At 42.4% G+C, this 14,678-nt stretch overlaps 1 protein-coding gene and 1 non-coding gene across 2 annotated transcripts; both read left to right on the forward strand.

The window, feature by feature from the left end:
- Positions 1-2,541: 2,541 nt before the first annotated feature.
- On the forward strand, positions 2,542-2,613 carry TRNAT-UGU. The gene has a single exon. It is a non-coding gene; the product is annotated as a tRNA-Thr (tRNA).
- Positions 2,614-5,345: 2,732 nt separating this feature from the next.
- Positions 5,346-8,456, forward strand: LOC102717090 (peptidyl-prolyl cis-trans isomerase FKBP16-3, chloroplastic). The gene is made up of 6 exons (XM_006660281.3): positions 5,346-5,811; positions 6,005-6,088; positions 6,222-6,271; positions 6,405-6,453; positions 7,716-7,790; positions 8,050-8,456. Exons 1-6 carry the CDS (start codon positions 5,437-5,439, stop codon positions 8,161-8,163), a joined length of 747 nt encoding a protein of 248 aa, XP_006660344.1. The 5' UTR covers positions 5,346-5,436; the 3' UTR covers positions 8,164-8,456.
- Positions 8,457-14,678: the final 6,222 nt, after the last annotated feature.

Below are 14,678 nucleotides of genomic sequence, written 5' to 3' on the forward strand. Positions count from 1 at the left end.
TGGCGAGGGAGAGCACGGACGCCGATGAGGTGGAGTCGACTTCATGTTGTAAGCGTCATGTCGCCGCCGGAGACGAGGACGACGACACGGCGTCCTCCATCACCTGCTGCAGGTCCGGAGGTGAAGCTGCCTCCAGCCTCCACTCCGTAGATTGCTCTACCTGCATCTAAGCATCGATTGACTATTTAGACATCCATCGTAACAGTTCTAAGGAACTGCAACGAAAAGTTCTGCAGGAGGGCAGATAATGATATATGAGTTGCCTGAATGCATCAGCTGCGCGCTACAATGGCCAAATTATGTCGATCAATTGTAATCAAAGTTTAAGCTGACCTGAATCAAGAAAGACACTCGGAAAAGCCATTGATCAGTCACTGTCTCAAGTGCGACGAGATCCCAAAAGCCCCAAGGAAGGTACATGTGCAAACATCCATATCCTCTTGCCGGCTCCAAGCAAAGTAGCGAATCCAATCTTCTCCCAAACATTTCATCACACCAAAATATATGAGCATGCAGCTCACTGCCAATGCTACTTTCTCGCACAGTACTCTGCAAGCATAAGCTTCTCCTTCTTGTAATCATGGTTTGCATCAGCGTCGCCGACTGCCAGCACGTCCACCGGTCGGCGCTGGACTACTTCCTCGCCGTGGTCATCGTCGTCGCCGTCGTCATCGCGGCGAGGCTACTCATCTGCGCCGTGGCGCGCTGCCTTGTCCACAACGTTGCCGGAGCGGTGCAGCACCACCACCACCACCACAGCCCGACGACCACCGACGTCGACGACGATGACGTCGAGATGTGGGGTGCCGGCACGGGGCCGGCGGCGATGTACCGGCACGCGCAGCAGGCGAGCCAGCAGCAGGAGCGGCGGCCGGAGACCGCAGAGCCGCCGCGCGCGGGACGAGCAGTGGCGGAGTAAGCTGGCGTTCTTTTGAGCATTGATATTTGTATACAGAACTCGAAAAATATTTGTATTTGATATATAAAAACCGTCCAATACATTGCAAATTCTGCAATAATTTCAATACGTAGTTGGTAGTTAAGTTTCTCCAAAATTATTCAGAACCCAGAATAATACAGGGGTTTTATCAATGCAGAAAACTTTTTGCAAATTTCACACAGAATCTATCCAAATACAAAAGATTCTTTCATACATAAACATAACCAATTGATAAAACTATCACATCGCTGGTAATAATGGATGCCCATGTACAATTTGAGATGGATTTTAGAATGATGGATGAGTTGATCAGTTGAGCCTCTTGATGCGAACGATGCGGGCGAGCTCCTGGCGGACGGAGACGAGCAGCACGTACGCCGCCCGCGCGCCCTGCACGTCCACCACGTGCTGCGCCGTCCCGCTCTGCGCCGTACCACCCGCCGCCCCCCACCACCCGCACCTCGCCGCCCTCCACCTCCGCCACCTCCCCCTCCCTCACCGTCAGCAGCACCGCTGACCCGTCCTCCTCCACGTACTCCACGCACCGCACCGCCTTGCGCGCGCCGCCGCTGCTGCCGTCGACCACCGGCACCATCCTCTCGTCCATCAGCGGGAACACCTTCCCGCCGATCTCCAGGCACTCGCGCGTGTCGTCGTCGTCGTCGGGGACGAGGCGGCGGCAGTCCTCGCGCCGAAAGAAGAGCGGCGCCCCGTCGTACTCGACGCAGTCGGTCACGCCGCCGCCGACCGTCGCCACGCGCCACCTCGTCAGGCGCGGAGCGTACAGGGACGCCATGGCCGGTTGCACCACAACACCGCGGAGAAGCTAATCGATCGAAGTCTCAGCAAGCGCAATGCTCTCAGATGGATGGATGGCAATGCGCTTGCGAATTGCTTGAGCTCTCGTCCGCGACATCTTCTGAATATATATCATCAGGAGCAAGCTCGAGCGGAAATCTGAATCGGAGTCCGAATCCGAGTCCGTATCAGGTTAAGTCAGTTGGAACTTAACTTGGACAGAGATAATCAAAACATTTGTGATCAGAGCGGCGGCGGCGGAGGCCGGAGATTAAGCAAACGCATAATCGCAGTGCTCATCTAATTACATTCATATGGAAAAAAAGAGATTTTTTTAACATTTTTTAAAAAATACCATATTTTACAATGTAAAAATTTAATATCTTAATATACAATGTATTTTAAGTTACTAAAATTTTATACTAAAATTATTGATATCTCAAGTTACTTTTTATGACAGTAAAAAAGCCAGAAACATAGACACGGGAGGAAGTACATACAAAGGAATTAGCTCCATCTTTTTTTTTTTATAAAGATAATATTAGTCTATCATTTGGGACACAATTATAGAAGTTTCCAGCAGACAACGCATTAGTTAGCCCCCCAACCGTGGAAAGCTACATTTTGATTGCTTGAGTATTGACTGTGTATACCTATGCAATACCTCTTATTTTTAAATTTAGAGACGCACAAGTCTTTACGCAATTCAAGCCATCAAGTAATCTCATTCAACAAGTTGTGCATCCTGTAGACGAAATGAAAATATCATTAAATTAAAAATGCATATTTTATTAGCAGAAATCGCCCCTATAGCTCAGTGGTAGAGCGTCAGTCTTGTAAACTGAAGGTCCGTAGTTCGATCCTGCGTGGGGGCAATTTTTGTCACTAATTTTTAAAACTTTTTAATGTTTGATTAACCTGCCCCCTTTCTTGCCAATTGCCACTATTTTTAAAATTTTTTTAATGTTTGATTAACCTGTCCCCTTTCTTGTCACTTTTTTTGTGTTTGGATTAACCTGTCCCTTTTTCTTGCCACTGTTTCTCTGGCTAATTTCGATAAGTTCTAGGAGGGCTGGTATTTCGATATGCTCTAGGAGGGGCGATGGAAAGGGTGTTTCATATTCATTGCCCAGTATTTCTTCTCAATTACACCACACACACAAGACAGTATTGGTATCAAAAAATTGTTACCTGTACAGTAAGCTATCAAGAATTAACTGTCATACATCAGTATCCTTAGCGCTATAATACAGGTTAAAAAAAACGAAATTGTCCTCTGTTTCATTCTGAGAAAAGAAAATTACGAACAAAAAAATTGTGCTAATCACAATTCACAGTGAGGAGGCTGGTGCTCTGCTCATCTTAATGGCCGGGTCCCTTGGGGCTTGGTCCGGCCGGCAACCTCGCCAGCAACAGCTCCACCGTCTCCTTCGCCTTCTCCACCATCGCCGGGTACACCATCGACTCGTACCCCCCGTCGCCGCAGTCGACGAGCCGCTCTTCCGCCGGCGACGGCCTCGCCGCGTCAGCCGCCATGATCGCCACGACGACGAACACGAGTACCGCAAGAACCCGTCTTCTTGACGATCCCATGATCAAGAAATTCAGACAGATTCAGAGTTAAGCAAAACTACACCAAACTGAATTCTGCAATGCTTTGTGACACTTTGGTTGGCTCTCTGCTCTCTCTATATATATAGAGTTGGAGATGTTTGATTTGTAAGCATTTTTTTGCCGTGTTGGCTAAGCAGTTGACGCATGTGTGCAGTAGAAAAATATCGAGATGAGTTGGTGGAGAGATTTTGTGTGCATGGGGCCATGGAATTGGAAAGGGAGAGGAGAGCGCAGCGCAGCGCACCTAGTGAAGAGCAAACTTGTGGGGAGAAAACATTGACCCGGTGCAGCTTCTCACCTGTGGAAAGTCAACAAATTGGACTCGGAAAAACGCATGTTTGAATTATTGATTTTTTTTCTTTTTTCCATGTGATTGTATCATCACTTGGACATTTATCAATGCTTTTGTTATGCGAACATTTTTTATTAAAAAAATCAAGCTGAGAGCAGGTTGTCATATATCAGACCGACCAATGGTTTCGCCAAAGGTAGGTTAGTGATGGATTTCAGATCAAGTCCCATCCATTCTTTATTCTTGTTCTGTTAGAAAGCTAATTGTTGCCGTACTGTGTTCATGTGCTAATCATTCTGTAATCTGTACCACCAAGGTTCAAGTAAGCTTCTTTTTTCAAAGAAAAGAACAAAGTAGCACACTGTTATGTGACATCAACGGTGTTTGGACAGCTTAAAAGGTCACACTCATATTTTTTTCCATCCCGTTGCGGTCAATGAAGCTGCAATTTTAACATTTTGATCATTTTAAAACTTATTTTATAAATAGATATCTGAAAGAATTTATTGCACTAATAAATTATTTTGATCGCGCCAACATCATTAACGCCATCGTTCAATAGGACGGCATCAATATCGTTTGCGCCGTCCTTCGGTCACATGAGTATAATATAATGACTTGAAGGACGGCGCTAACGATATTGGCATATATTCAATGACGACGTCAATGACAATGGTTAAAAAGATTAATTCATGAAATAAATTTTTCTAAGAATTTATTTATAAAATAAGTTTTTAATAATAATCAAAATGTTAAAATTTCAGGTCAATGAAGTTCGTTGTTGAATCATGTGGCTTCCGTATCCGCATGGTGACAGTGGATGCAGCTGCTGCCTTCCGGGAAGCACCACAGTCTGAAAAACTCTTGCTGCATGCGTCTACACTTGTTTCAGTAGACTGGGAAACTGAAGAAATCTGTGTAACAAATCCATGCATGAACTTTGATCTCCATTGATCACAGGGTCAATCACAGCTAACAGTAATAAGTCGATTTTTGGTTTAAAGAACCTAAAAAAATCGAGTTGATTAATTACAAAAACTTATGTTAACAAGAACACTTAATCACAGGAAGAGTTTTCCTCAAATTTATGTCTTAATTAATAGAGCTTGACTACATGATAAATTAGTTGAATCTACGAAAAAAAGATTTAATTTGGTGCTTTGTTTTTTGGCTCTTGTCTCATTGTTTCTTTTGCCTTTTTTACTGATGACTGATGAGGATGGGCAACTGTTTCTGACTTCTGAGCATGAATTTGTGTTCTGTCATCTGTGACGCACTACAAAACTACAAATGGTGATATAGAAACTTCTGTCTCCCCTCTGTTTTTTACTTTCTCTGATCATGTTTCTGCTGCCTGACAGTTGACATATGTTGTTATAAAAAAAGTAGAGTATAATCGACAGTTTGGGTAGAGAAACCGGCTGGTTCGGCATGCTGCCATTGTAAAAATGTTCCAGTGGCACATAAAGTCACAGTGAACACTAGCATAACTACAGAATGTATCTGTTCTGAATTTCTGATTGACAGCCACATCTTCAGAGCTCAGATGGCGATCTGATCTTGAGACAGAACAATATATGATGGTGATCTGATCTTGAGACAGAACAATATATACAGAGCAACCTGCTGTGACACGTGGACCACCACACGGAAGATTTCGTTTCAGTTTGAGACGCAGCGAGTGGTGGGTGGAGGCCGCGAAGCCAAAGCATGCGTCGCGCTATCCACTCTCCCTTCGTCTTCTTCCTCCGCCACGTCTCCTGCTTCCCCCCACCCCCTCCTTCCTCTCGCCATGGCTGCAGCCGCTTCCTCCTCCGCCGCCGCGTCGCCGTTCCTCCTCACCTCGGTCCACCGCCCGTTCGCTTCCTCAAAAGCGTGGCCTTTTCGGAACGGCAGCGCGTTCAGGAGCAGTAGCAGGGCGCTGAGTTCAGCGGCACGGCCTTGCTGCTGCTGCCGCTGCAGCTGCGAGGGGTCCGGTGAGGCGGGAGGGGATGGCGCCGGCGTGCTCTGTTCCAGCTCCACCCGGAGGAGCTTTCTTGGAGTCGCGGTGGGGGCGTCGGCCCTCGGGCTCGGCCTGGCCGCGCTCGATAATGCCGTCGCCGCCGGTCTGCCTCCCGAGGAGAAGCCCAAGCTCTGCGACGCCGACTGCGAGAATGAACTGGGAAATGTACTTACTTTGATCGATTTTGTTCTAAGTTCTCCGGCAATTCTTGCCTCGGTTATGCTACCTTGCCAGCTTATCAATTCGTCTTTAGGAACATTTCAAAACTGCTTGAGCGTCGCGTGATGAAGATCATGTTTAGCAACCATATTAGTGAATATTAATCATGCTAATCTGAGCAATTCATCCTGCTGCACAGGTGCCCATGGTAACTACAGAATCTGGTCTTCAGTACAAGGATATCAGAGTGGGTGAAGGCCCAAGTCCACCCATTGGTTTCCAGGTGCTCATTTGATTGTTCACATATGACTCTGTGCATAGATGCTCATGATCATGTTTTTAATCTACATTTTTTTTTCTCCTAGACATATATTAACAAGTGGCCTGATAATGGCCACTCTTTGATCACCATTTAGGTTGCTGCAAACTATGTTGCCATGGTACCCAATGGACAGATATTCGACAGGTGCGAATCCAACTTTTGGTGTTTTCATTCATCTCGAATCAAACTAACCATGTGCTATATAGTCGAGTTTAAGATGTTGCTAGTCAAAACAATTTGCAAGCTCAGATTTGCTCTGTGTGTGTGTTATATGCAGTTCTCTAGAAAAGGGTCAGCCCTACATATTTCGTGTTGGCTCAGGACAGGTATTTTTTTTTTCCCTTTATGGTACTTGGTAGGATTGTTCTGAAATGTGAGCAACACAATTACAAACAATTTTTAGTTGTAGCTAATAGCTACCATTATTTCTCTACTGTTTAGAGTCATCTACAATTCATATGTTTGTCATACCTGTCTATGAGGGGTCAAAGTCGGTTACAGATCCTAAACCAATGATTGGTTACATGCATACTGGTCCAGTTCAAATCAATATTTAAAATTTAAAATAGAAGTGTACAGACCAAGGTTTTAAATATTATAGTTGCAAAAGAAAATACCTGTCTGCTCACTAATTTTTACTGGACCAAGGTTGAATCCAAACTTTTTCATTCAAAAACTGGTAATGGTAACAAGCTGAAAACATCCTGTTTTGTGTTTCGAATCTAAACGCTTGGAGTGGCTAATGTGTAAATTGCCGCAAGAAAAGTGTATGATACACTAATTTATTAATGTGTACTACAGTTTTCTTGTAACAATATGTATGGTACATTATTTTATTGGCAAAATTTGCTGTAGGGCATCGAAAAAACGTGTAATTAGCTGGTGGACACCGTAAGATCATAAATTTGCTGCAGGGCACCATAGAAATGTGGTAATTAGCTGGTAGACACTTTGACCATTATTTTATTAATTTCAGAGTCAAAGATTTTAAAAATGATGAGATTGTCCTCGGTGGCCAACCCGTTATACCGACTGGGTTTGGTCAAACAAGACTCAGTTGGTCTCGACGCCGCACCACACCCGAACCCTAGACTACAGGGTGACTGAGCAGGCGACGGCGGTGGCGACCCAGCTGTGGTGATGGCGGCAACGACCAGGCTACCGAGGGCAATCTCGCCATTTTAAAAATTTTAGACTCCAAAATTAATAAAATAATGGCCGGAGTGTCTACTGGCTAATTACCACATTTTTGTGGTGTCCTATAGCAAATTCGTGATCTTACGGTGCCCACCGATAAATTGCACGTTTTTCCGATGCCCTATAGCAAATTTTGCCTATTTTATTTTATATTCAATTACACATTGTCCATGATTTGAATCTAAAATTGTGAAATAAAAAACGGAAATCAGGCTGTTGCCATTGTTAACCAGGCAACCAGCTACAAATATCTAAAATCTTGAATTCAAAAACTGAAATCCGAGAGGATACTGCCAGTAACTGATCTGCTCTTCGAAAAGCATTATGCGCTCCTAACTAAAATGTTTTAAAACAACAATTTTCTCTCATCCATTTGCCTGGCAAACATTAGGTGATACAGGGACTTGATGAAGGGATATTGTCGATGAAGGTTGGAGGACTACGCCGATTATACATACCTGGCCCGGTAAGTAGCCTAAACTCCCAATGCCAAGAGAAAATTGAGACCGAAGACACTGTATATTCTTCAATCTTAATGAATTTGGTTGACCTTCTAGCCGACCCATCAAAAAATGAGGCAAAAGAGAAGATGAAAGGCATTGTAAATTTTAGGCCAGACAATTGCAGCCAATAGTGTGGCATTGTTTTCCCTTTGCTGCTTCTTAGTACAGATATTTGAAATGAGGTTGATGATTTTGTTTTCTTGCTTTTCTTGGTCTGAGCAGTTAGCATTTCCGAAGGGCCTTACTTCAGCTCCTGGAAGGCCAAGAGTGCCTCCAAGCAGCCCAGTTGTTTTCGACGTCAACCTATTGTACATTCCAGGTCTTGATGATGAGTGAAACCATAGGCATACATCCTCTTCTGGTTTTCCACATCTTTGCAAGAGGATGGTGAAGCAAATGCTTTACCATACAGTACATCTAGAGGGACCATTATTTTCGGCTGCAGGTTGTGGGCAAGTTTGTTCTTTGTGTACACAATTTTATTAGTTGACTGAACTGACAAGGGTTGCATATAATGAATATAATGTGTTACGTGTAAAATCAGGAGCAGTAGGAACAAATGGACTGTTAATTGCTGCTGGTCCTCTGGGCAAGCCTTAGGAAAATGCAGCTTTTGGGTCCTTGAGAGACATTGTGATATAAAGGTACTTTCAGTGTCAATCAAGAGGTATAATACATCTAATAAGAGTATATACCTCATGATTAGCACCACGAGACACCTATATACCTCACTACCTCACAAAGACTGGGGAAAAAACTTAGAAAGACAACAAAATGCCCAAAACAAAACAACATCCTCCAAAATGGAGTCTTTCTGAGTTTGATCAAATAACCTGAGCAACCTTGAACCGATCAACATCGTCTAGAATGGAAATCATAATTCTAACGTCCAATCCTAGTTTATCTGAGCTTGTAATGGCTGATTGTGAAGCCATTAATATCTAATATATGAAGCTACGGCTTGCTCAAAAAAAATTCTAATGTCCAACCAAATAACCTTTTTATTATGGGAATACACAAAATACTTGCATATCATTGCATTAAGAGAAGAGTTTCAAATTAGTTTACATCCTTCCAAGACGCAATAATCGACGAATACCCCCATAATTACATAAGGCAATATCTCATGTTACACATGTGAAACCGAGAAAAAATAACCTAGGGAAGGGGGGCTAGATCATTGGTAGCGGTATACAGATGTCACCCAAAGCCCAGAGCCTGGACTATTTGCATATTGTCGTCATTAGTTGCCCCTAGTATATACTCTTCTGGCTGAAGACCTTGTTGTTACACTCACTACAGAGAATCCATACAACCAAGAGATAACTAGTATGTCAAAACCTCTATGTTGGGAGAGCATAATCTTTTTCCTTGTAGTAGGCATGTTCAAGGGGAAGCAAACTAGGGTTTTAAGAGCATTGAGCTCTTGTCATACCTGATTGACCTCAGGCAATTATGATACAAGATAGTTGATGGTCTTCACTTGTTGGTCACAGAAAAGGCAATACCAAGAGTATGTGATTCTCAATGTTGCAGTTTGTCTATGGTCCAACAACGCTGATGTAGTACCAAACAAGAGAGGTATTTGCATCAAGGAGGTGCATAGGACACCAGATGAGTTTGCCACCATAAAAAAACTCACAATTGATAAAGAACTGGTTGTAAGACGATCTTGAAGAATAGCAACTCACGAGGCTTCTTGTCTCCACCAAACGACATTTTTTCCTTGTGAATGGAGTTTGGCCGTGCTTAGTATTTCCTAGAGCAACAAGTATCTAGCAGGTCCAACAGACCCAACCCTCCCCGGATTTCGTGGATCCACTGCATATTTTGTGGTGCGTTCGACACTAGTCGTTTCTAATGGATGGACTTGGGGATCAATTGGATCAAAGTAGCCACAAGGAACTTGATTCCCACACCTTCTGACCACTTGTCTTCCTAGTATAGGTTCTTTATTGTCATTGAGCTATAATTGAACCAATATCTCAAAGAACTACTATTTGCCTACGTAGATGGAAGATGTAGCTATACCATGATTTCTAGGATTTCTTCTGATGCCAGAGTAATTTGATCCAAAACACATCAACCAACATACATAGATTTCGTATTCCTAGGTCAGTGTAATACTTAGGAGCACGTACCTTCAACTAAGCTATGTGGAAATGCTTACCCTCCGTACTGGCAAGATCTCTCCAAAGAAATCATCTCCTGATTTTGTCAATGGCTTTGATAGCCCATTGATGATTCTAGGGAAACCATCAGGAATATGATAATAGAGGAGAGCACAAACTAAATCAAGGCTAATCTCCATGCTAGGTTTAGTTCTTGGGATTCCTAGGAACTTTGTCCACAATCGGTTCCATGTCCACCTTCAATTTTCTGACACTGAGTAGAAGGCCCAGGTATTTACAAGGGAAATATGCTAACTCATAGGGGAGCTCCAACCTTAGAATCAGAGCACTTGGAGTAGTTGACTCGTAGGCATGATACCTCTCGCTGAAGATCAAGGGGATCTCCTTAGTGGTTTGCAAGTTGAGAAGGGAGGGCGGCCATTGTTATAGGAGTGATCGGTGCTACGGAGGTGGCTACCAGGACTAGAATGTTCACCAACACAACGAAGGCCTCAGATCATTCGACAAACAATTTCCCTAATTTGGTAGTTATCTTCTGAACTCTTGTTCCCATGCAACCAACATCCCTTGGGGAGGGGGGGGGGGCAATTATCACTGGACAACATTATGGGAAAAAATCAAAGTAAGATTGAACAAATGTGATTGCTAATATGGTATTCCCTATCCCTAGGGCTTGAGAAATCACACAACTACCTTCACTAGTGTTCGCAGTGTTCTTCCTAAATGGATCTATGAGGAGATATATATGACCGAATAACCTGAGCAAGAATGTTCTTTGTGTTAAGTACACATTTTTTATTTGATATGTTTATGTACTTATTGCTCTTAGAAACTAAAAAGGGTAGCCTAGTGGAAGTGACGTGTTGGCTGTAAAATATGGGTCATTGCCTATTTTGCAACACGTTTGACACTAGTCATTTCCAATGGATCAAGATAGCGGAAAGGGACTTGATCTCGACACCTTCTAGCCACTTGTTTTCCTAGAACAAGCTCTTTTTGACATCATTGAGATAGAATTGAACTTGAGATATTGAAGAATTACTATACTCCTAGGGCAGATGGAAGATGCAACCTATGCGATGATTTCTAGGGTTTCCTTTGATACCAAAGCAATCTAATCCACATCATATCTCCTAATAGATATAGATTTTGTATTCCTAGACCGTTGTAATGCTTAGGAGCATGTATCTTTGACCAAGTAATATGGCAATGTCTACCCTCTACACTAGCACGATTGTTCCAAAGGAATCCTATCCTTACTTTTCAAAGGAAATAAATCCTAATTTTGTCAATGGCTTTGATAGCCCATTTGTGGTTCTAGGGTAATCATCCTGAATATCATAATAGAGGATAGTAGAAACTAAATTAGATATAATCTCCCTATTGGGTTTAGTTGTTAGGATTCCAAGCCAAGTAGTTATGTTGCAACTTTGTCCACAATCGATTGCACGTTCTCCTTGATTTTCAGACATTGAATGGAGGACCGAGGTACTTACAAAAGAAATGTTCCAACTCATAGGGGATTTCCAACCTTAGCATAAGAACACTAGATTGGCACCATGGAGTGTTTGGAGTAGTTAACTCACATGCCCAATACCTCATTGAAGATTAAGAGGATCTCCTTGATGATTAGTTCCTTGAGAATAGAGTGTGTCCAATGGGAGCGGAGTGGTCCTTGGCATGGCGGTGGCCGCTAGGACAAGAGTGGTCATCACTCACCAAAGCAGGGTGGGCCTCAAACCACTTAGCAAATACTTCCTTGATTTGGTAGTTGCCTTCTGAACTCTTGTTCCCATGTACTCTCTTTGTTTCATATTATAAGACTTTCCGAGTTTGTCTAAATTCATTCATGTATCAATGTATATATTTTGTATATGTGTCCAGATTTATTAGCACACATATGAATCTAGGCAAGACAATAAAGTCTTATAATATGGAACAGAAGGATAGTAAGCATCCCTTTGGGGGGATATTGTCATTGGACAACACTGTGGGAAAAATCCAAAGTAAGATTGAACAAATGTGATTGCTAGTTTGCTCTTCCCTTTCCCAGGGCCATGCAAAGTCACACAACCACCTTTAGTAGTTTGATGTGTAAATCCTAAATGGACATGTGGGGAAACATAGGCGACCAAATAACTTGAGTAATAATGTTCTTTGTGCTAATTACACATTTTTATATGACACATGTATGTACTAGTTGCTCTAAGGAACTATCAAGGGTTGCCTACTAAAAATTATGTGTTCGTTACAAAATAAGGGCCACTGACTATTTTGTAGTGCATTAAACATTAGTCATTTCCAAGGATGGACTTGGAGATCAATTGGATCAATGTAGCTGAAAGGGACTCGATCCCTACACCTTCTAGCCTCTTCTCTTTCCAGAACAAGTTACTTTTGTCCTCATTGAGCTAGAATTGAATGGAGATCTTGAAGAACTACTACATGTCCACAGTAGATGGAAGATACACCCCATACCATGATTTTAGGAGTTTCTCTAATGCCAGAGCAATCTGATCCACAACACATCTCCCAATAGCTATATATTTTCTATTCATTTACCATAGTAATGCTTAAGAACACAAACCTCCGACCAAGCAATGTGGCAATGACCACCCTTTGCATTGACATGAACTATTTCCAAAGGAATCCTCTTCTTACTTTCCAAAGGAATTCTCTCATGATTTTTTTTCAATGGCTTTGATAGCTCATTGGTGGTTATAGGGTAATCAATAGGAATATCATAATAGAGGAGACCACAAACTAAATATAGATAAATCTCCTTGTTGGGTTTAGTTATTGGGACTCCTAGCCAAGTAGTAATCTGGCAACTTTGTCCATAGTCAGTTGTGTGCCCTCCTTCCTCGATTTTCTTACATCAAGTTGAAGGCCCATGTACTTAGAAGGGAAATGTGCCATCTCGTAGGGGAGCTGCAACCTTTGAATCATGTCGGCACCATTTATCACTTTGAGCAGTTGACACCCAGACTTGATATCTCGCTGAAGATGGAGGATCTCCTTGGTGATTCACATGCTGAGAAGGGAGAATGACCATTGAGACCGGAGTTATCAACGATGTGGAGGTGGCCACCAAGACAGAGTGGTCATCAGCGCAATGCGCACCCCAGACCACTCATCAAGCACTCTCCTTGATTTGGTACATACCTTCTGAACTCTTGTTCCCATGTAGCAAGCATCCTTTGTGGGTATATTATCACTAGACAACGCTATGGTAAAAATTCAAAGTAAGATTAAAAAAATGTAGTCTTCCCTATCCCCAGGGCATGAAAAATCACACAACCACCTTAAGTCGTGTTCAAAGTGTTTTTTTCTAAATGGACTTGTGAGGAAGGACATGAGACTAAATAAGTTGAGCAAGAATATTCTTTGTATTTTGTACAATTCTTTTTGATAGGTATATGTTCTAGTTGCTCTAAGAAATTATCAAGGGTTTCTCACTGGAAATTATGTTAACAATAAAATAAGGGCCACTACCTATTTTTCAGCACATTAGACACTAGTTTTTTTTTCAACTGATGGAGTCGAAGGATCAATCGAATAAAAGTAGATGTAGATTTGATCTCCACATCTTCGAGTTAACTATATTTTTAGAACAAGTTGTGATTGTTGTCATTGAGATAGAATTGATCAAGATATTGAAGAACTAATACATGCCTATGTAAGATAAGCTTTTATGGAGTTCCTTTGATTCCATGGTCATATGTTTCACAGTGCATCTTCCAACATATATATATTTTACATTCCTAGGATGTTGTAAAGCTTTGGAGCACATACCTTTGACCAAACAATGTGGCAATGCCCACCCTTCGCACTGGCATGATCCTTTGAAAGGAATCCTCCCTTGGTTTTATGAATGGCTTTGATAGCCCAACGGTGGTTCTAAGACATCATAAGGAATATTATAATAGACGAGAGTATACAATGAATTAGGGTTTAGTCATTGGGACTCCCAACCAAGCAGTCATCACACAACTTTGGCCACAATCAGTTGCATGTCCTCCTTACTTAATTTTCTAACACCGAGTGGCAGGACCAGGTACTTATAAGAGGAAAATGCCCAACTCGTAGGGTAGCTTCCGGTAATCACTGTAATATTAGAATTAGAGAACTAGATTGGCACCATGAAGCACTTGGAATAGTTGAGTCACATGCCTGATACCTCCCTAAAGACGGAGGACCCTTGGTGGTTTGTAGGTTGAGAAGGGCAAGTTGCCACCAAGACCAGAGTGGTTACTAGTAGGGGCTATCAAAAAAAGCTCGAAGCTCATGAGCTGCTCGAGCTCTTAACGAGCCGAGCCTGACCCTGATCCAAAGCTTGTGAGTTTTTTCGAGACGAACTTGAGCTTCTCACGAGCTTACATATACATGTTATTTTTATTTGATAAGATAGTATACTAAGAATAAAATATTATATCTTTAAATGATAAATTAATTTGTATTGGTATTATATATTGATTTTAAATCTTATTTACAATTTATTTAATATGATTGACTTAAAATTATTGTTTTTATTAAAAAAATATCATCAAAATAACTATATCATATACTCAATTCGAGCTCGAGCCGAGCTCGCGAGCCTAACCGAGCTTGAGCCAAGCCTACCTAAGAGCTTGAAGGTTTCGTAGGCTCGATTCAAGCTCGACTCGAGCTTGTGTCGAGCTCGAGCCTAGATAGGTTGGCTTGCTCGAGCTTGGCTCG

The sequence above is a fragment of the Oryza brachyantha genome, chromosome 8 (assembly GCF_000231095.2).
Source record: "Oryza brachyantha chromosome 8, ObraRS2, whole genome shotgun sequence".
NCBI classification, from domain to species: Eukaryota; Viridiplantae; Streptophyta; class Magnoliopsida; order Poales; family Poaceae; genus Oryza; species Oryza brachyantha.

What these genes read in the sequence shown, in the direction of transcription:
- LOC102717090 (XM_006660281.3), top strand. Translation starts at nt 5,437, where the DNA reads ATGGCTGCAGCCGCTTCCTCCTCCGCCGCCGCGTCGCCGTTCCTCCTC. An exon ending in AATGGACAGATATTCGACAG is followed by an intron (nt 6,272 to 6,404) that starts GTGCGAATCCAA and finishes TGTTATATGCAG; the next exon opens with TTCTCTAGAAAAGGGTCAGC. An exon ending in TTCGTGTTGGCTCAGGACAG is followed by an intron (nt 6,454 to 7,715) that starts GTATTTTTTTTT and finishes GGCAAACATTAG; the next exon opens with GTGATACAGGGACTTGATGA.